The sequence below is a fragment of the Calonectris borealis genome, chromosome 26 (genome assembly GCF_964195595.1).
Source record: "Calonectris borealis chromosome 26, bCalBor7.hap1.2, whole genome shotgun sequence".
NCBI lineage: Eukaryota > Metazoa > Chordata > Aves > Procellariiformes > Procellariidae > Calonectris > Calonectris borealis.
The window spans coordinates 1,615,065-1,636,964 of NC_134337.1; the positions used below are offsets into that span (position 1 = coordinate 1,615,065).

Here is a 21,900-nt window from a genome sequence, read left to right on the forward strand (position 1 = left end):
CATCTAGTGATGGCTGCCCTGGTTCCTCAGCAGCAGCTGGGGTAAGGTGTTTTGCTGGCACTGTTGAGGAGTTCTGCCTTCTGGCAAGATCCCACCTTTGCCTTCACTGTGGCACTTGACTGAGGCTCACTCTGCTCTAACCCTTTTATCTTGTGTATTTCTCTGATTTTTGTATGTGCATTTTTCAAGCCAGCACATAGTGAATCAAGGAGGCCATTCAGATGTCAGCACAGATTTCATCTTAAAGCCTTGATTTTTTTTTTTCCCCCCCTCAGAAACACTGTTGATTCTTAACTATTCAGAATGGCTCTCACTTTGCCTATTTTTGGATTTAAAAGATCCGGAAGCTTAAATCTGAAGCAGTCACATGAAGCCCCTGTAGCCAGGGGAAGAGGAATGAGCCTTTCACAATGCTGAATATCTTCCCTGTGTTAGCCTGAAAGATGGACCTTTGGAGGTGGGCAGCTTTTCCTTGAGGAAGCCTACAGGGATGCCCTCAGATTTGGAGACTGACTTTTAGACATATGCAGCATGTGAATTCTACTCCTGGTTTTTCAGAGTCAGACTGTAAAACTGCATCTTGTAAAAAAAACCTTTCTAAAACTTGCAGTTCTTTCCCTAAAACTTGTGTTCAAAGTGCACTCAGAATTGGAAGAGTGCTGCTGAATTATGATGTGATGATGTGGGAGAAGGGTGGTCCTGTGGTGGAGGTGATGATGGGAAATCGCTGGAGGGAAAGGGGAAGAGAATATGGGTTCTGGCTCTGGACCAATAACTTCTATTCCTTAGCTTGATAATGAGACACGTTTCTGCCAGATATGCGTAGATTTATAGCTTTGTGTATAGGACTATGTGTACAGCTTCTGGTCCATTGAGCAAACCAGGGCAATTGCAGTGTCTGAGTGTTGCCATATGATATTTTTGCTAGTCAAAAGTCAATTGCAACCTCTGATATTTTTTAAATAGCTTTTCAATCTTTGCTTTAGGAAGGTTTGTTAGTTTGGGGCATGAGTGTGAGTAAACTTATTCCTGCTGTGTTTTTTGGTGGGGGGTAAATACTGCTGTTCACTGTAGAGGTTTATTGCCTGCTTTTGTAGCACGGAGTGTCTTGTAGAGGATTATACTTTTTCTTCCTCTTGGTGTAAGCACAGTCTCTACTCTTGCAGAAGACTTGGTTACTTGAATATTTGATAAAACATTTTCAGCTATTAAATTATGTACAGCTAACGTTTCCTTTCTCCTCCTGTAGTCCTTGATTATGGTGTTTGCTCACTTGGTTCACTCACAACTGGAACCACTGCTGGAGTTCCTGTGTAGTCTCCCCGGACCAACTGGCAAGCCTGCCTTGGAGTTTGTAATGGCCGAATGGATGAGCCGGCAGCACTTGTTCTATGGGCAATATGAAGGCAAAGTCAGGTAGGATGTTTGCATAAGCAGGATCCATGCATTAACGTTAGCTGACTGATCATCCCATTGCAATTAAATGCACTGGGTTTGAGGGAAAGGGGAGCTGGTTCAGACTCGGATTAGTGTGTACCAGCATTGGACAGAATTAATTTTTCCTGCACTGTCAGTTTGGCTCAGGAGAGCGGTGGTAATTGGAGCAATCTCTGGTCTTCCTTTAAGTGCTCCTCTTGCTGCCTGGTGTTTCTGTGCTGGAGCAGGGTGACCCAAGGGGGAAGGGGATATCTCTTGCAAGCACAGGAGGGCTTTTGAGATTGAACTTCTGTGAATGGGATGAGAATAGCTTCCAGACGTGAAATTGCCTTTATAGACTACTGTAGAGTTTCAGGGCATTGTAGAGGGTTTCCTAAGAGAACCTGGTGATTTCTTGTTGATTTAATGATCTCTTAAAAGTCAATAAAGAAATCAACTGAAACAGTTTTCTCTCCCTTTTACTGTAGGAGCACATTTGTGTTCTGGTGCAGGCTGAGTACTATATTCCAAAGCATGAAATGCTCTGTATTAATTTAAGTTTTGCAGCAGCTGCTGTCTTTGATTTTTCTGGAAATGTGAAGCCTAACAGACCACTCTTGGGGGTCTCACCAGCTTTTAACTCACTTCTTAGTATGTGTTGGTGTGTTATTGTTATAAAGCAATCAAATAGCCTGTGAAATAATAAGAAGCAGCATGTCTAAAATGGACATTTGTGAATGATCATGCAGAACAAGAGGCAGTCTGATTTGGGGATCTGGTGCTGTTTTCAGTCACACTTGGTCTGTTTCATCCTTAGGAGCAGTGGTTTATCCCCATTTTGACAGAGCAGGGTTGTCTGCAGGATCCCCTGGGACTGCTTATGGCCACAGGGAAAAGCCAAGTCTGATGCTGACAGGGAGAACAAGGTTAAACTTTGTTGTTCAGTGCTGTTTCCGTATTGTCTGAGATTAGAGCTATTTGTGTGGTGACTTGGCAGGGCTCCACACTATATTAAAGAGTTTGATTTGGGTTACTTACAGTGATGCTTATTGTGCGTTAGAAAATGCTAGGTGTTCTCTGCATACTGAAGAAAAGCAATGCCTGTTCAGAGGACCCTCTTGTTTAGAGTTAGTAAAAGGAACATGAAGATAGCTGACGCCTTCTGTGTGCATCAGTCCCCATCCCTGTGAGTGGCAGGTTGAAGAAGTGGCTGTTTGCTGTTGACTTGCATGATGAAAGGATGGGAAAACTTCGGGCAATTCAGGGGTGGCATGTAAGATCTGGATCCAAACCAGCAGTATGGGAACCTAGAGCCATAGTGTGGGAGAGAAAGAGGGTGTGAAGTGAAAGCACGAAAAGATGGAGTTCTGCGGAGCTCCGAAACTTCAGTTTGAGACGTGTGGAGCCAGGAGAGAGGTTTAATAGTGCCAAACGTAAATTGGTGGCCTTAACCTATAGTCAAAGTCATCTTCAGTATGGCTTGAAAACAACCTGGAACTGGACAAGGTTTGAAAGTGTGGCATAGAAATCTGAGCAGCAGAGATGGAAAGAACACATGAAGATATTGAGGGAGCAAGCTAGAAGGTCTTGAGTGTAGCTGAGCTGTGAAGGACAGAAGTGAAAAAGAGCTTTGAGACTGGAGAAAAGTAGAAGAGATGTTTGTGGCTGCAGATCAACCAAATTACTACTTTCTTGCCACTGCTTTCCTCTTAATTCCATCTTCATCTGCACGCGATGCTTCAGGAGTGTGTTTAACCTCGTGGCCCTTCTGAACTGGAAAAAACTTTAATGTATGTATGCACTGTTTGGTAGTGTTTAATCCAAAGCTTTGTTAGTTTTTGGCTTGCTGTGCAGGAGATGAGCCCAGTTTTGGATGCTGATATAAAGCAGAAGAAATAGGAAAATTCTGTATGCTTGTTCTTGGCAAAAGTGTAGAAAAAAGGGCATCTGAATGTCTGCTCTGGAGATGTGTTCCCTATTAACAGTTCACTGTGAAGGCCAGGCAGTTTAGAGACATTCTTGTCTGTAATTTTCCTATTCCCTGCTCCCCAGCTCTGTAGCGTTGTGTAAACTCCTTCAGTATGGCATCAACACAGATGACAAGCGACTTCAGGACATTAGGGTAAAGGGAGAAGAAATATTTAATATGGATGAGGGAATACGGACACGATCAAAGTCGGCCAAAAGTAAGTAATCATTTTGCTGTTTTTAACAGGTTTGTTTTTTTCCTGTTAGTAGATGCTATGAAAGGCTGTAAAATAGATCTTGCAGATCACAAAGCTGTGGGAGATATTTCCTACAGCTAATCCATTTAGAGCTAATCCATACATCATGTACTTAACGTATCCATTATTTGCTTTAATTCTGCCAAAGACTGATTTGGAAGACTCCTGATGTCTCTGATTTAATGTAAGTGGATGGAGGTGATTATGGGATAGGGAGTTATTCACTGCTATTTTGCATCATCCTGTTCCATCTAATGAGATAGAACTGATAATTTCATGATGCCTAGTAGCTTCTCTGAGAGGAAGGTGTGTTTAGTGAATGCAGAGATTTAAAAAAAAAAAGTGGTATTTTTTTCGATGAGACAGACTTTTACAAATATCAGCAATGATTTCAGCAAGCTAAAGATCACTTTTAAGGAAAGCTCGGCCAGTCTCCTGCATAAGACTTGTCTTATTTTTAATTGGCTGAACCCAAAATCCTGATTGGAGATTACTGTGTAGAGATTCATATATTAAATCGGAGAGAGCACTGGGCAGGTTTTTTTGGGGGACTCAGCCCCAGAGAGGAAGACACTGGGGAGCCGCTCAGTCAGCGGTCAGTCAGAACCTTGGTTCTGCAACTTGCTGTGCTAGAGCTTGTGCACAACCCGGTGCAGGCTAGGACGTAACGGCTGTCCTGACCTGAACTGGATGGAGGCCCATCGAGGCAGTCGGTGCTCCTCGAGCCTTCAGCTGTCGTAGGCAGGGGGGATTTGGGCTGATGCGGTAACACTTAGTAAAGGAAATAAATAGGGGAAAGTGCTAGGAGTGTAAGAGGTAAGTAGTGGTCACAAAACACCTGCTACCTTATTATTCTGTGCTTACAAAAAAACACCAAACAGCACAAAGCAAACAAACTCAGATATTGTCTAGTCAGATAGAAGAACAGTCATTGCTAGCATCTGAGCACCTAAAGAGTTAAAACTAGTGCTCCCAGTTTCTTTATTTGATAGCATCTTTACTTTTGCAATTAAGGACAAAAACACTGTCTAGCTATCCCTATGGAATAATTAGGCCTTGCAGGAGCCCTGGTGAGGAAAAGTTGGAGCTTGCAGTGTCTCAGAAAGGGTAGAGCCATGCGTGGGAGTGCTGCACTGCTCATTCACTTGAAAGCACTGCTAGATGTGCAACAATAACTTTAGAGAAGAATGCTTATTGAAGTCATCTCTAACTATGATTTAATTGAGTAGACTCACAAATAGTTCAGCTGTGAAGATTTTAACTATGCCTTCTCTTCATTCAAAATATGCAAGATTTGATATTGCCGTTAAGATCTTCGGAAATCTAGCTGTGAAGGTATATGGAAGGAACATCTGGGGGTTTTTTGTCAGTCCCTTTTTCCTCCCAACCTGGACGTTTTTGCTCGCCTGTGAGCATTTTAAATGAATGGTAAAATTGAAAAAAACAACCACCACAAAAAAAGGCTGTTTTTAACAACTTTTTATTAAAAGCGGTATGAATATATATTTTTCTTCTCTAGATCCTGAACGCTGGACAAACATTCCTTTGTTAGTAAAAATCTTAAAATTAATAATAAATGAACTCTCTAATGCAATGGAAGCAAATGCATCTAGACAGACAACTGCAGATTGGAGCCAAGGTAAAATACTGGGTTTGCTTTTCCTTTTTGCATGGCTTAAATCTACTTTGTAATCTCTTCAGAAGGATTTACAGTAATAAGAAACTCACAATAGTAAATAGTATACCTGTAATTACAAAGGCTTAAATAGCGATCCAAAGGATAAAATCAGTCAGTGTTGTGTATTCTTAAACCTGAAAATTATTTTGGGCCAGTTTGGAAGATGGGATTTGACCATATGCCAATAAAATTATCCTTCTTGATGTATCTTGTTTGCCTTTCTTCCTCCCTACTTCAGGCATCCATTCTTACAGCTGCTTTTTGCTTAGCTCCAGTTCTTGAGTTACTCGTTCCAAAGGGATGGTAAAGATTGCAGGTGTTTCCCTTCATCTACTTACACAAGCAGGGATGTTTGCCAAAAGCTATGCAGTCCCCTGTATAGTGATCGACAGACTGGACCTCTGAGATTTTGTTTATTTCTAGAAATTTTTGTTTCCTAAACAGATGATTCAAATGATATGTGGGAGGATCAGGAAGAGGATGAGGATGAAGATGAAGGCTTAGCAGGACAGTTCTTATCAGATATTCTTTCCACAAACAAGTATGGTAAGTAACAGCTTTAAAGTGCTTACTCAAAGCAAAAATAGAGTAGATGACATCCTAGTCAGGGTTTTCTTTCCTTGACAGCAGCTCAACAGAGACTGCAGGCAAGGGGAAGGAAACATTACACTGGGATTTTGAATAAGGACTTTTTTCTGTAAGAAAGGGACATGTCTGAATAACACAATGATTAAATAACTGCATTTTTCACCTGAGAGTTCAAATGCTGCGTAGGCTTCATGTTGCTGTGAGGTTCATGCAGGTATTTCTTCTAAAGAGAAAACTGATGTTTAAAGATGTAGACATGACCTGGGAATGACAATGTCATAACAGTGGATGAGTTTGTTTGTGGAGTGACCTTGAGAAATAATAGCTGCATAATGATGGAGCAGGTATGATATCTCCTTTCCTCAGCTCTCCAGTTTGCATATAGTCTTAGAAGAGAGAACCTTGCAGGCAAATATAATAAGGGAGACTGCTTACGTTACCACAGAATCAGAAATGTGTCACCCTGATGTAAAGTTGAGGCATAAGATAATAGCGCACATAACTAACAAACCTGCTTGCCTAGTATCCTGTGTATGCTCGTCTTACCTGCGCGTTCCTTGAGACTCCCACTATGACCCTTCTTGTTCTGGGATGTGGTGTTTTCTAATCATCTGAACTTAAGGAGCGAATATTCTGGGTACAAGTTTTTTTACCCAGCAGTGCTGAAACTATTTCTTTTTGCATCCTTGGATTTCAACAGTAGTCTAATAGAATAATTCCTGAGATATTTTGCTCTGTTTGATGTTAAAATCTGCTGATTTGCCTCTGACAGATGAGGATTACTATGAAGATGATGAAGAGGACGATCCAGATGCATTAAAGGACCCTCTTTACCAAATAGATCTCCAGGTGATGCTCTACAATGAGTTTTTAAAATCAGGTTCCTGTGATTCTTTATAAACTTAGTTTTTCTATGTTGTACTTTAATAAAACTGTAAACACCAGTTATTGATTGTTGTCCCGAATGTACTCAGTTCACTGAAATTACTTTGGGAAGTGCTGAGTATCCCAAGAATGCTTGGAGCTATTTTTCCTTATTGGATCAATATCTATAACTTGGAAATGTGAATGAACAAAACTTTTTGAACAGAGGGAGATGAGACTTTTCTACCTGTGAGCTTCACAGCTATTTGCTGAAGTCAGAAGTAGATTGGTGACAGAATTTCATACTCCACTGGGAGATGCTCCCATCCAGTCACAGCCCCTGTATGATACTTTGCTCCTGCTTTTAACACCACCTGGCAGCCAGTTATCAGCCCTTCCCCTCTGCTGCCACCCTTCCTTCTGCATCGCTTTTCTGTTCCCTGCAATCCCTTTGTCTTACTTGGTGCATGTTGAGGTTTATCTTTTGATACGTGAAAGAAACAGAATTTCCAAAGTGACATGATGCTAACTGGGTCTTTGTCTTCCTTTCAGGCCTATCTCACTGACTTCCTCTGTCAGTTTGCACAGCAGCCCTGCTATGCAATGTTTTCAGACCATCTCAATGAGAATGAAAAGCGAGTGTTACAGGCCATTGGTATATAAACCCGCTTGAGAGACCATCCTGATCATATCTGAACAATATTTTTTTTGGCTTATTCCACGTTTTATGATTAAACATAAAACATTTTCCAGTGTCTGCCTGCTTGTTACAGGTGGATGATGGCCTCGTTGCGATGTATTGAGCCTCATCTTAACATGAATCTGCTAAGGGAAGGAATACTAAGAAAGCAGCAAGGACAGAAGTCTGTAGAGCTTTGCACATTGATCTCACCATGGGAGCACTTTCATTTTCCACAGTAACTTTCCAGGAAGTTCTTAAAGATGAAAAAATGTGTCCTTAATATTTTTAAAAGGAAACTGTCTCTACCTGTGAAGAGGCACTTAACTGGGTTTCCCACAGCACAGTTGGACAGAGAAAGGAATTGGGTCACTTACAGATTGCTTGGATGTATCTTGAGAAATTGGAAGGTTGTTCCTCTTCGCGCTCGCATAACACATACAGGGTAAATATCTTGATCTTACAGCGTGACTTCTTTTTATAGAACTATAGACTCTTATCAGAGATGCCTGAACGGTATGGAACCTGTTTACAGGAGTTTGGATGGGAAGCTGAGACAATAAAACTGAATGCATATCTTCTTTCCTGTTGTGGATGGGGCTTTGTCGCTCACATCTGCTGTCTAGTCCCATGGGAGCAGTTCTTTACTAATGCTTTTGTGTGCACATGCTCAAAGGAAGCTACCACTTAAATTTCTGTTCCTGTGGCATGTGGCTACTAAAGACTTTGGTTTTATGGAACACAAGGAGCCACAATTTTTAGGGGAAAAAAACTGATTGTATTTAACGTATTTGCTCCATGACAGCCACTCTGAACTACTTTGCTTCCTTCACACTCCTGTGTGTATTTTTATAGAGTGGTAAAATAACATTCACAAATTGATTTACCCGTAAGAACAGCGTGATGTATTTCACAACACCTCTCTGCCTTTGGTTCCCCCTTGGGGAAAATGAAAATAAAACTATTAAAATGTACATCGGTATCCTTCTTATAAAACAGATTTAAAAGGAACTTGCACTTGTTTTCTGAAGTCACTTTTTTAAGACATATTTCTTCTTAGCAAACTTTCTATATGTGCCGTCCAGAGGATGTTAGGGTATTTCGCAGGAGTCATCTGGACAGAAAGGGAGTCCTGTAATGGATACATCTTCTTCTGCTTAAAAGAAAAAGGCTGACCCATTATAGAGTTTCCTTTCTTAGGAAAGGTACTTGCTGTTCCTTTGTGGAATAATATGCTTCGAAGTTGTATCTAAAAACCTCCAAAGAGCTGGAGTAATTCTGTATTTTACTGGTCTAACAGAGTATAGCTTTTCACTTTTTTACCAGGAAGGGATAATAAATTAACTTTTTAACAGACAAAGATGGCACAATTTGTTTAGCATGTGTGGGGAAAATGGTAGAATAACCCTGAATTCTAAAGCAGACCTTGCTCCCCTCTCCCACCCTAACTCCTCACGTTGTGCCCGAGAATGGGCAGAACGATGGGGAATCCCCAGCATTCGCTGCAGGCTGATCTTGACCCGTCCTTGAGTTCTCAATAGTTTGGTATGAATAGCTCTGGGAGAAGCAGAATTTGGAGCCTGATTTTTGTGTGTGTGTCTAATAAGGCATAAGCTCTGATCAAAAGTTTCCATGCAGCTGTGTCGCGCGGTATCTTTCTTCCCTGTGGATTCTCTGGTGTATAAGAATATATAATTAAACTTTGTGCCATGGCCGCCTCTTCAGTGGGAATGCCGTGGTTCTGTCTCCTACCTAGACTTTTTTTTTTTAAAGTCTATTAGGAATTTTGTTTTGAGGCATTTGTCTCTCTCAGCTTTCACTGAAAAGGGCCAACAAGTTGAACTAAACAGTGCAGTCTCTTGAGGAAACCAAACTAGAGAGAGGTGGCTGCGGTGGTGTATGCTGATAGCTGTACAGGAAGGATCAAGGGAGAGTGAGCGGTCCCAGCCCTGGGAAGAGGTGGGACCATCTTTTTTTGTGCCACGCATTGGCAGCAAGGCTCAAAACCAGTCATCCGTTCTTGGAGGTAAGTGAATACCAAACATCTGGAAGCATTTAGGTGTGTTTTAGGGTGTCAGTTGTAAATGGAGCAGTTCAGGTCTGGTTAGCCAGGGCTCGTGAGAGGTGCTGGTGGGGTTCGCGTGCTTTCTGGTGGGGGTTAACTGGTGTGTGCCTTAGTGGTGCTTGCTTTAGTTAAGTTGGATGGTGGGTTTAAACAAGACCATGAAAAATAAGAGCAACCTAGTACTACTGATACCATTCCTCATCCTGAACTGAGAAATCAAAGGATTTCTTTGCAATTGCAAGGTCCCAAAAATAGATGGGTCAGTTCCTGTTGGAGCTCTTCAGTGTGTTGGTTAGGAACTGCTCTTTGATTTACAGATATCGATGGCTTTTCCAGGGGTGTAGATGGTGAGATGGGAAAGACTAGGGGATAAGTGGCTTTTGGGGACTGGTGCACTGCACTCTCCTCCTGCAGCGTCAGCTCACACGCAGCCTGAGCTGGCTGGGCAAGGTCTGCTGTATAGGAGCTGGGATAAGGTATGGAGTTTGGGACCAACCATGGAGATGGCGGGCACAGGAACAGCGTAGCTGTGCAGCACACTCGATTGCAAGCAAACTCGTGGTGCGCAGGATGTTTTTTGGCAAGAAATACTGTGATTCAAGCTTCCCCTAGAAAGAGGCCAGGTAGGATGTGAGAGCGACGGTGGGCAAGGGAGATGGTTTGAAGGACCTCTGCCTGGTGCTACTGGTGCTGGCACTGATGTAACTCCTTTGCCCTTATGCTTTCTCACTGTTCTTCCTCCTAACAAAATTCTGAATGCTCCATGATGTATCTTTAAACAAGATTTTTTTGCTGGAGGGGCGTCAGCTTTGCTGAAACAACTGTGACTCCTAACAAGGCTCGCGATGAAGAATGCTGGGCTCTACGGAGGTGCATCAAGGTCTGGTTTTGAGGTACAGAACAGTCCTCCTCTTGTCTGCTGAGAAGAAACTAAACTAACAGTCGTACAGGTTGCTAACACCGTGTTAGGAAATACAAGCTCCCCGTTAAACTGAATTAAAACTGAAGGGAGGGCTGCAGGCAACCGCACAGCCCTGGGCACGGGCCGCTGCCAGCGCGTGTCCGCGGGGAGGAGCCGGTCGTGCTCTGCACAGCGTGAGGCTGCGATTTAACTACTTAAAGCTCAGCTATGACTCTGGAACGAGACTTTGTGCGTATTCATGAGTATTGTTCTTGGTTTGGTTTTTTTTTGTATTAACAAATAAACTTGTAACGTCCCAACCTGCCTGGCTCCTCAGTCTTGGCGAGGCGGCCCCGCTGCCGCCTCGGTCCCGGCGGGCTCTGCACGCGGGCGCGGGCCTCGAACGCGGGACCCCGCCCCCTCGGAGCGGTGCATGCTGGGGGCTGTAGTCCACGGGGGGGCGGCCGGGCACGCCGGAAGCCCTGGTCGCGGGGCACGCCGGGAGCTGTAGTCCGGCGGTGAGCACGCCGCGAGCCGTAGTCCGGCGGGCGGCCCCGCGGTTGCTGGGGGCTGGCGCGGGCCATGGCGGCGGCCGGGGCGCCGGCGGGCAGCGCGGGGCGCTCGAAGGTGGCGCCGAGCGTAGACTTCGACCACAGCTGCTCGGACAGCGTCGAGTACCTCACCCTCAACTTCGGGCCCTTCGAGACGGTGCACCGCTGGCGCCGCCTCCCGCCCTGCGACGAGTTCGTGGGGGCCCGGTGAGCGGGGGGCGGCGGGCCGGGGTCGGGGGGGCGCGGTGCGTGTGCCGGCGGCTCCTGACCGCCGCTCTCTGCCGCCCGCAGGCGCAGCAAGCACACCGTGGTGGCCTACCGGGACGCCATCTACGTCTTCGGCGGGGACAACGGGTAAGGCCACGGCGGGCCTGTGGGGAGGGGGCGCGGGAGCGGGCGGGGCGAGCGCCGAGGGGAGCAGGCCCGGGCCTGAGGGGAGCGGGGCCGCCCCTCGCCGGCTCCGCGGCTCGGCTCAGCCGCCTCTCTCGTTCCGCCCCGCAGGAAGACGATGCTGAACGACCTGCTGCGCTTCGACGTGAAGGACTGCTCCTGGTGCAGGTGGGCTGCGCGGTGCTCCCCTGGCTCGGCCCCTCCGGGCCTGCAGGGCTGCTGGCAGCGCTGGCAGATGCCTCGCCTTTCCTCAGCAGCTCGGTCCCGGGTGTAAAAGTTGGGGGCTCTACCAGAGCATCCGAGGGCAATCATCACCCCTGAGCCAAGGGCTGTCGTAGCTGACCTCTGCCAGGTGTTATCGAGTGTCCCCGCACAGCTCCTGCCAGCGAGGGGATGCCGGGCAGCACAGCGACGGACAGAGCCGTGGGTTGCCAGTGTTCGCACACCTGTGAGAGTGCTGAAAGGATGCGCGGGCAGAGGGACTGGGCTGCTGCAGCCCCTCAGGGCAGCGCAGGTGCCAAGGGGGGCTCACAGATGTCTTTGCTTTGCTCCTTTCCTCTGGACTGTGCAGTCTGTGTTGCCGTACCTGTGTCTCACTTGCTCTCTCTGCCAAACAGATTTCAGCAGCATCATGTTTGTAACCGTTTATGCTTATAACACAAAGTTTGTCATAAAATCTTAGATAGTATAATTAAGAAACCAAAACTAGTGAAAACACGCAGGAACAGACAAGTAACTTTTAACAGTTTTCTTTTTTGAATCTGCGCAATAGCTTTGAGTGCCTGAAGCATGACAAGAGTGTTTGATTGCTGCTGTTTAAATGTTGTGCAGGGCTTTTACCACGGGGACCCCGCCAGCACCGCGGTATCACCACTCAGCTGTGGTCTATGGGAGCAGCATGTTTGTGTTTGGTAAGACAGCGGCAGATTACAGTTGTGCGTGCTTGGAATGATAAATGTGCTGGTATTGTATTGAAAAAACAATGAGATAATTTTAGGAAGTGTCAAAAGATCTTATTCAGTAGCAAATCCAGTATTTTTCATGGCTGACTGTGATTTTCAACTTTAGCTTGGAAATACTTTTGCTGTTTTCTCTAAAGAAAAGAAGACCTGAAACTCATTACCATAGTGTTTCTTTAGGGGAGGGAGTGGAGGGGAAGTCTCCCACCTGTAGTAGCCCATTAGCCAAATGGACAAATCTCTTTGTGCGACCTAAACTAGTTTTCTTCTAATATAATGACTAGAAGCGTGTATGCTCTGTTGCGTTTGAGTGTAATGGGATTGTTGTTGCCCAGGTGGCTATACTGGAGACATTTATTCCAATTCCAACCTGAAGAATAAAAATGATCTCTTTGAATATAAGTTTGCAACTGGACAGTGGACAGAGTGGAAGACTGAAGGAAGGTAAGGAGCTGGCATCATTACCCTACTCTTCAAGGGGACTTGAGCGTAACTTGGCAAACATTTAAAATGGCACAGTTAGAATTGGTTACAATGCTAATATTAAGGCTGCAGGACAATTTCTGCTCTACTTACTTGATAAAAGTTTTCTGAAAACTCTCTTTTGCTCTGAAGGAGTTCTTTTGCAAGGCCTCCATTCCAGAGTGTACTACCTTGGAAATTTGACCAAAATCCATTCTTCACGTTTCATTTCCGTGACAGAAGGGATGAGAGCAAAGGAAATTTTTTCTTTTTAATTGTTTCTTTTTTAAGGATAGCATGAAATTTGTTGATCTCTCATTTTGTTGATCCCTCATAGTTTCAATTTAGTTTTATCAGAAACCAATTTGACGCGTATCTGTAGTGAAATCCACTTATTCTTTTCTGAATAAAGTTTTACTTTCTTGGAGTGCTCTGAAATGCACACACTTGCTTGAAGCGCCTTAAGGTGATGTGTGTTCATGCAAATGAATTCAGAAGCAGATGAATGAGTAGATGATGTATGTTTGGATCTGTTGAACACAGGTTCCTGAGATTCAGCTTTCCAAGGTGAAATCAAAACCAGTAATGCATTACTTCTTAAAGTTGCCTTTGTGCGTGTTTCAGGATGTTATCTGTGACACTGATTTTGACCCAACTACTTAATGTTTACCACACCCGCGTATGGGACATACTGTGTCTTGACACGCAGTTCATTACGTATTTGAAGTGTCTGAAATGCTGATTTTAGTGGGAGGAGGGAAAGGAACATTTATTATTGTGATTTGTAGAAAGGGATGAGGAATGCACAATCCATTCTTAAGTTACTGTTGCACACCTCTGATAAACATATGTTATGTTTTAGAACATAGACCACATTAGTAATTTCTCTTTCCGGTTATTCTAGGAACTTCGGACGTTTTGGAGAATAATTCATATTAATATTTTACGAACTCAAATGTCCTTGCCTTTCCCCACAAATACAAGTGTGCATACTGCACAAATGACCTCAAACGAGCTAACATTACATATACTGGCCTTGTGGCATCACAGTTCTGTTCAGCCCTTCTTGGCTGATTTAGTAAAAACAACAAAGATTGGTGAAGAGAAATCGTAGGTTTGATCTTTTATTGTGGGCACTGCATCTCAGGAACGCCCTGCTAAACAATCCGAAATAAGCATTGTGAGCTCAGTCCCAATTCTCATTTATGTGTTCCACCTTCTTAGTGCATGAAAATATGCATGGGATTTTTATAGCATGAGTGGATGGACACTTTGCCATAATGATAGTGCTATTAATTGTCCCACTATTTAGCTACTTTCCATAAAATACTGGAAGAATATTTGAAGCCTGGCAAGGAATTAATTGGGATTTTTTTTCTTTTCTGTATGCATTAAGGTAATTTTTCTCTAATGAAGGAAGTAGAATGTAAAATTCTAAAATGTTCCCTTCAGAGGCTTGCTTTGTGTTTTGAGGGTGTATGACACAAGCAGTTTCTTGGCTTGAAGCCATTTTGTGTAGGGGACTTTATTCTTCCTACATGTCCATTTTAGCTGTTATGCAGATCCTTCTTACAGCACCTCTGGAGGTGACTTAAGATTTTTTTTTCTTCATTTTCTCAATTGCAGATTGCCAGTTGCGAGGTCAGCTCACGGCGCCACAGTGTATAGTGATAAGCTGTGGATCTTTGCAGGATATGATGGCAATGCACGGTATGTGGTGGGATCGCTCTCTCCTTGGGTCCTTTTGTAAAATCCCAGTCCCTCATTTTTCACCTCTGTAGAGACATTTTCATATACCGAGTGATTTAAACACGTGACTGGAGCTCTGCAAAACCCAGCCTTACATCTTTGCCAGTTCATATTCAAATAAGTATGTGTTTAAAACCTAGAAATCTGGTGACTCAGAATGGCTATGTATGTACGATTTGACAGCCTTCTTGGCTGTAAAGATGCTAAATGATCTTTGAAATTTGGCAAATGAGCATTTCTCAAAAGATAACCGCCACAGGCCTTCTGATGTCGCTGAAGATTTATAGAACAAAGCATGGATTTTCTCTGAAGTCATATGACAGAACTAAGAACAACATGTCAGCTTTTTGTCTGAAAATAAGTGATACCCTCGGTGGGGATGCTGCACTGAAATACCAAGATTATTTTGGTTGAAGGGAGATGAGATTTTGGCTGGGGAAGGACTGGAAGTGAGTGGTACTGAGAAGTTAAGGAGAGTCTGGTGCCTTGTCCCGGACGGCAGCTCTTCACGTTTGCTGTTAGTCTGTTCCCCCCTTCTGTTAGGGAAGAATCAATTCTGAACACATAATTTTTCTCCGTCTTGATGAACTTGAGAAGTATTTTATGTTGATGCACAACATTTGCTTTGTGAGAGCATACAGAGATTGTCGCAAACAATGGGCTGCCTCAGCGTGCTGGGCTGCCTCCTCTTCTGAGGAGAATCTGCAGGAAGGTTACCAGCTCTTCAAAGCCTTCGGGAGAACTGCTGCTAATTGGAAAAACAGATGGGATCTTTTCTTTATTTCTGGAGGAGGAATTGGAGAAAGATGCATGACTCTGTGGAATTGCTCAGTTCCAGCTTAGGGAGTTCCCCAGGGACCTTGGGTAGCTGGAAGGAGGGATTGGGTGAGAGGAGCTGTCTAATTTATGTTAAATACGTCTAATCATGTTAAAAAATGTCTTTTTGTGGAACATGAGCCTCCAGGCAGATTTGAACAAAGGAAGCATCTGTAGTTGTCTGTGAGTAACTTGTGCTGGGAAAAGCATAGTCAGATACGTAGTAGCCGGTGATGTGTCAGGTTGCCCACTTCGTCCTGCTTTATGTATTTTAGATAGAATTCAGCCACAAAAATAATTTCTGTGGTCAGTCTCAGGGGTTAGCAGGGATGGGTAGAAGAAGGCAGGGTAATGAGGGGTATTTCTGTAAAAATCCTGAAGATTAAATAGCTCAAATCCTTAAGCTCCAGGCAGAGTTGCTGTGTGTAACTGTTAACTGTAGTATACTTGTAACCAGAAAGATGCTAAAGCAAGCTTAGGTGGTGGTATAAAATTTAGATGTAGGAGAAAAAGATTATAATAGTTTTTTCTGTTAGCTGAAGTAGGAGATTCTTCCTGTGCAGGAGAAGAAATGCTGATAAAATAGGATCTCTGTCTTTTCAACTCTGTGAGCTAAAAATTACCAAAAATAAACTGTTTCAAATCAAGCATTTTTTGTGTTAACATGTAGGTTAAATGATATGTGGACAATTGGCCTGCAGGATAGAGAGCTGACATGCTGGGAAGAGGTAAGGAGCTTTAATTTGAACTGACACATAGAATTTTCTTTTTTGGTTTTCATACACAATTATTTAAAATTTCCTATGCTGTATTATACTGCTCTCTCTTCAGAATTTATTTGTCACACAGCTGAAAAGAAACAGTTCAAATTTGATTTTGTTTGTGTATTTGGAAAACCAAGTGTATATGAAAGTGATTTTTTGCTTGTGAATCTGTGAAGCGGACCTAGACTACCCATGGTGGCTTTGCTATCCCCCCTGTAAAAAGGGACTGCATTTCCCACTTTAACCACTGCCGTGGACTGGGAGCTTTGTTGGCTGGCTATCAGGATCAGAGTCCTGATCCTTGCAATATCAGGGGCTTTAGAAATGTGGCCTCTCATCCTTTTTATCCATGGTAAAATTAGTCTGTGCAGACATGTAAGCACAGCGTTAATTGATTACCTGTAGCCAGATTTATAAGGACTTGGTTGTCTGCGCACATCGCTGCCATGTGGTCTGTCTGTCTGCTGATGTATTTATTGCATGGTCCTGCAGCACACTCAACACGTGTAGCTGTGCACTACAATAATACATTCTAAATTTTGAACTTTGTCATCTTTCAGATTGAACAAAGTGGTGAAATTCCTCCTTCGTGCTGTAATTTTCCTGTGGCTGTTTGCAAAGACAAGATGTTTGTTTTCTCTGGCCAGAGTGGAGCAAAGATTACCAATAATCTCTTTCAGTTTGAATTCAAGGAAAAGATGTAAGTGTAGATAGTTAAGTCGCACAAAATCCACATAGTCCTTGACTACTTCAGTTGAGAAATGCACATACTTAAGGGTATTGAGGAAGAATACTGCATCCTCGTGATGAGGAAGGGTAGATAAGATAAAATATGGACTCTTCTAATAAGACTTTGTCGTTTGCCATGTGCATCAGATTGGTCTTTTTCAGCAGACGAACAGAAAGTTTAGTAGATTCACTTTAAACAGTAAGCATGAATGTTAGTGTATTCAGAACGGGATGCCAAATACTACCTTCCTAAAAGTTGTTATGTGAACACCTGATTAAAACTAGACATAGGTCCTGTGAAATACCAGTTCATAGTGAAATCACTGGGAAATGTGAAATGCATAGTATCTTTTAAAATCTTGAGTATTCCGTTTGAGACGTTTGGTGTGACTTGCTCAAAGTGTCAACCATTGCTCTGAAAATGTGGCCCCTCTGATGGGGGTAAAATGCCAAAAAGTGGGAATACAGACGCACTCGTCTGTTCTGACAACCTGGTCTGTCTGGTTACTGGCTGAAGTGGAACCACATCTGAAACAACAGCTAATGGTCTCCAAACCTTGGCTGAAATCGTGCTGTCATGGGGAATAAGCAATGCCTTATCAAAATGGGATACGGTATCAGAATGGTGCCCTTTACTTAGAAGGGTTAGCTGTCAAAATAATGGTGTTTGATAATAGATCACTGATTCCTTCCCAAGTTGTGGTCTTTGAGCTGCTGGGGCTTACATAAATACATCTGGGTTATGGAACCATGTTGCCTTTATCACATTTTCAATTAGAAAGTTTAGCAACACGGAGCTGACGTAGGTCTCTGAGAAATCTGCAGGATTAGTCATTGTCTGTGCTCATGCAGGTTCAATAACTACCATACTAGAGCTCCTCTTCTTTATTCTTACAATCTGAGAGTTAGAAAACTTACTTTGCAGGAAAGAATTGTAAAAATACACTGTTTTGTTTCTAATGTCTCAGTTGGACACGAATTCCTACCGAGCACTTACTTCGAGGCTCCCCTCCTCCTCCACAGCGAAGGTACGGCCACACAATGGTTGCATTCGACCGGCATCTCTACGTCTTTGGTGGTGCTGCCGATAACACGCTGCCCAACGAGCTTCACTGCTACGATGTGGACTCTCAGACCTGGGAAGTTATCCAGCCCAGCCCAGACAGTGAGGTAAAACGTTCAGCTCTTGTTTCTTCCTTTTATGCTCTGTCTTTTTTTTGACCCATTTTTGCTTTCAGGCTGTGGACATGTTTTTGACAAGGACATTGACTTTTAGTTAATTAGTAATAGCTCCTTCCCACCAATGGTTAAGCGGCTGAAATATTGTGGGCAACAATCTTTAAAAATTAGTCAGTGTTGACACATCTAAAAATTTGCTTAGTACTGTTTAAAGAAATACCATAAAACACTTGTAATTCAAGTTTTGAGTCAGTCGTCATCTGACAATGACTAGGAACGAACTCACTGTGTGGACCAGGGGTTGTGTGGTTGGCTGTGTGATGCTCTTGAAGCAGGATTCAAAACTAGACAAGGTTTTCATTGTTTCACTGTAACAATGCCTGTGTGCGTAAAATCTTATAAATTCTGTAATTATACAGAATAGCATTTCCCTTTTAGGTCAAGTGTAAAGTGTTTGCTTATAAAGGTATGACTGTAAAATAATAATAGAGATCATAGGGAGGCTCAGAAACGGCTTTTTTGAACATAGTTGTGTTAATAAGATATATAAATTCAAAAACTTAGGTTCTTTACATGAACTTAAAAAGGCAGTAGACCACCAAGGGCCAAGTAAACACCCCAAATGAGAAAATATTAAAAAAAAAAGATTATAAAGGTATTAATAAGTTTCCTTTGGGCTACTTATTGCAATGCGGTGATTGTGTGATAAAATGTCAATTTTTTTTCATAGCGCTCTCATAGATACCATCTCTGGGATAACCTGGTATTTCAAGTTGAAGCGCTGAGGGTTTGCATGGTTTCAGTACCCATTTCAGTTCACATTTCAGTAAATGTGGTTTCAGCGGCCTCTGATCATTTCATTCCCAGAATGCACAAAAAAGTAGGTTTCTTGAAGCCTGTACCAATATATGTATTTCCTGGATTTAGAATGGTTACATTGACTGTATTTGTTAATTTTAATAGTTTTTACCTTAAGCCATGTTAAAATACTTCAGCTGATTTAATAGTAGGTTTAGAGTGTGTTAGCTGATCTGCGGGGAAGAAATACTTGATGGTTGTGTGCTGTATAGAGAAATGCAGAGATTAAGGTTATACCTTAAAGAGATGAATATTACATGAATTAGGATCAAATGCAGATTTACTAATTTTGCCAGAACTGCTATGACAGAGGTGCTCACATCCTTGACTGTTGCACTGTATTTTAGTTTGTTTGCAAAGACATACAACTCAGCATGTGATGAATAGGAAGATACCATCTACACACTGCACTTGAATTAACAATGCATGTGGGCCTCATTTTGAAAAATTATTTGACCAAAGTATTTCATGGAGCCTATTTTACGCTTTACAAAGCTGATTTATTTTCACATGAAATTAATAAAACTGCATCTCCAACTTTTTAAAGATACTTTCAGGATGTAGATGTAAAGATGGATGTAAAGGTGCTTTCAGGAATGTAGATCCCATTCTGTTCCTACCAACGTTACCATTTGACACTTAAGGCTTCCTCAGTCACTGGTTCTTTGTGATACAATTGCTCATCACTTTCAGGAGCAAAACAGCATTATTACCTGACTTATCCCCTGCTAAATTTCACTTCATATTTCAGAGCTCTTTTCTTGCGCTGTCTGTAATCCCAGGCAGGTGTCTGTCTGTTAGTTGCGTGTGTGTATTTTGAAGTTTCTTCCACAGTTATGGCATCTAGAGACTAATTTCATAGAAATGGGAAGTGAGATTGAAGCACTGTTGAAACACGTGATAGTAAATTTTCTTGGAAGACTGATTAACTGCAAGATCCGAGAGACTTTGGGTGTTTTAAGTAAGTTTTAAATGATTTTGTGTGTTCTGGAGTGATAACTGGATCATTTCTCAGGATTGTTTTCCTGAAGTTTCTATGAGCTTTTGGTAAAGACTTTTAACAGTGGCAGTGAATCTCTAATACCGTACTATTCCCAGACACTCTGAACTTGAAATTTCCTTTCTTATCCATATCTGTGAACAAAATTAATCACATTAAGTTGAAACAAAGTAGAAGACAATGAGTGCAATGCTATCTCAGCACTTGAAGAATTGTGCTTGTGTGTGAAGCAATGGTGACCTCTGTTACCATGCAGCAGAATAATCTACCTTGGCTTTTGATAAGCTGGTTTTTTTTTCTTTTTCTAATGGATGGATTGTATAGCATATGTTCTTCTTGTATTTTTCTGTGTTATATGATCTTAGAAATGCTGCATTGCAGCTTTGCTTAACAGCGCTATAACTAGGTTAACTTTCATACTTATCAACATGTGATGCGTTTCCTTAATTCTTTCTTCTTTTGGACGTTTAGCATTGAGTGGGTAAAGCCTCCAGTCCGAAATAAGAAGGATTGGTGCTGATTTAGCTATTAATTCAGTAGCAATTTTTACACTGCTTTGGAAAAGAGATTTCTTATACTCATGCTGAAGGAGAGTGACTGCTGCCATTCCAGTCTTTCTCATTCTCTGAACCAAGACTAAGCCAGCCCTGAGAAGCTTTTCAGAGTGATCCAGGTAGCGATGTGGACTTTTCAGACCTACGCATGCCAGTAATAGAAATCGGCTGTCAGGTAGAAATGGGATTTTCCCCTGCTACCCTGTTACAGGCAATGTGGAAGGTGACAAGTCACGTGAGAATGAAGAATCTCGAGGCTTTTACCCGGAGAAGGTGGCACAATTTGAGCATTAACAACAGTGGTGCAGGGCAAGTTCCAGAAGGTTGTAGAAGCAGTTATTGAGGCCAAGCAGCAATCGGGTATCAGGTGCTGTAGGTGCACTGAGACAGTCTTGCATTTTCTGCATTTTGGGTAAACAGGTGGAGCAAAAACTGGAAACAAGTCTGGTGATGGACCTGTTCTAGTTCTCTGCCCAGGTCTCTCGAAATTGTTGACAGTGCCTCGCTGTGGCATGGAGGATGGGAAAATGGCTTAATGAATAGAAGAGGGGAAACTGAAGTGGAACAGGTCAGTACTTCAAAAATAAACCAGGAACTTCTATTTTATGCTTTTAGGATATCTCCAAAATGAAAATCAAGACATGCTTTCTGAACTGCACAACTGCAATTCATCTTGATGCTATAATATATGTACATATATATTTTACATAGCACACAGAGCTATTCTCCATCTTCACTGTTAGATGATCTTCACAGCTGGGGGTTCTACTTTTCTAAGGCAGCTGGAGGAATATCACATCTGAGTCCACGCCTGCCTGCGTAACACTGCCAGAGCTTCCTAAGGTGCTGGGTTTCCTTTATACAGGACTATCAGAGGATTTTAAAATAGTTTAAATATATTTTCCTATTTATTGGCCTCAAGTTTTCCTATTGAGCTGAAAATATCCTTGGTTTTCTGAAGAAGGTTGGAACAGCATAAAAAATCAGCAAGCAATAAGAGGGAAAACGCCCCATCTTGCACAGTTGCTTGCCAGCAGACAGACAGACAGACAGACGCGTGCGTGCAGCAGTCGTGGTTTGTGCTACAGCAGAGGAGTGTATCGCAGGGAACGGCGGAGGAGCTCGAGGTCTGGGAGGGGTGCACGTCCATTTGTGGACACAGTCACGCAGAATCAAAAGTGATGTCTGGAAACATCCACTGCCTCGTAGAGGACAAGGTGTCGTAGGAAGAGGAAGAAAATTCTCCTTCCTTAATGCTTAAAGAAGGTCAGTGCGTGGGATAGTTAAAACGTCTGTGGATCGCTCCCCTGTTACCAGGCGAATTACCATCAACTCCCCAGTGACCGCAGGTACTAGCGAGCAATCTGTCTTCCCTGAAGTTACAAGAGAAATCTTTAAAACATGGCCTGTGAAACATTTTAGTCTCACAATTAGGCCTTTCAAAGCCAAAAGCAATAAAAATTTCTGACTTTC

At 42.8% G+C, this 21,900-nt stretch overlaps 2 protein-coding genes across 8 annotated transcripts in view; both read left to right on the forward strand.

Annotated features, from left to right (window-relative positions):
* IPO9 (importin 9) overlaps nucleotides 1–9,201 on the forward strand; it is a 41,225-nt gene extending 32,024 nt beyond the window's left edge. For 2 of the 6 annotated variants that reach the window (XM_075174166.1, XM_075174169.1), the window contains 6 exons: nucleotides 1,250–1,416; nucleotides 3,469–3,602; nucleotides 5,161–5,280; nucleotides 5,764–5,865; nucleotides 6,680–6,756; nucleotides 7,324–9,201. In XM_075174166.1, coding sequence (XP_075030267.1) covers nucleotides 1,250–1,416; nucleotides 3,469–3,602; nucleotides 5,161–5,280; nucleotides 5,764–5,865; nucleotides 6,680–6,756; nucleotides 7,324–7,434 — 711 coding nt within the window. In that variant the 3' untranslated portion in view covers nucleotides 7,435–9,201. The other 4 variants (XR_012677334.1, XM_075174167.1, XM_075174168.1 and 1 more) reach the window with 4 other exon arrangements.
* Nucleotides 9,202–10,961: 1,760 nt separating this feature from the next.
* The window catches only part of LZTR1 (leucine zipper like post translational regulator 1), a 37,360-nt gene continuing 26,421 nt past the window's right edge, over nucleotides 10,962–21,900 (forward strand). For both annotated transcript variants that reach the window (XM_075174171.1, XM_075174172.1), the window contains exons 1-9: nucleotides 10,962–11,174; nucleotides 11,259–11,321; nucleotides 11,469–11,525; nucleotides 12,189–12,268; nucleotides 12,652–12,760; nucleotides 14,405–14,488; nucleotides 16,014–16,071; nucleotides 16,668–16,807; nucleotides 17,805–18,006. In XM_075174171.1, coding sequence (XP_075030272.1) covers nucleotides 10,999–11,174; nucleotides 11,259–11,321; nucleotides 11,469–11,525; nucleotides 12,189–12,268; nucleotides 12,652–12,760; nucleotides 14,405–14,488; nucleotides 16,014–16,071; nucleotides 16,668–16,807; nucleotides 17,805–18,006 — 969 coding nt within the window. In that variant the 5' untranslated portion in view covers nucleotides 10,962–10,998. The remainder of the gene's footprint in view (nucleotides 11,175–11,258; nucleotides 11,322–11,468; nucleotides 11,526–12,188; nucleotides 12,269–12,651; nucleotides 12,761–14,404; nucleotides 14,489–16,013; nucleotides 16,072–16,667; nucleotides 16,808–17,804; nucleotides 18,007–21,900) is intronic.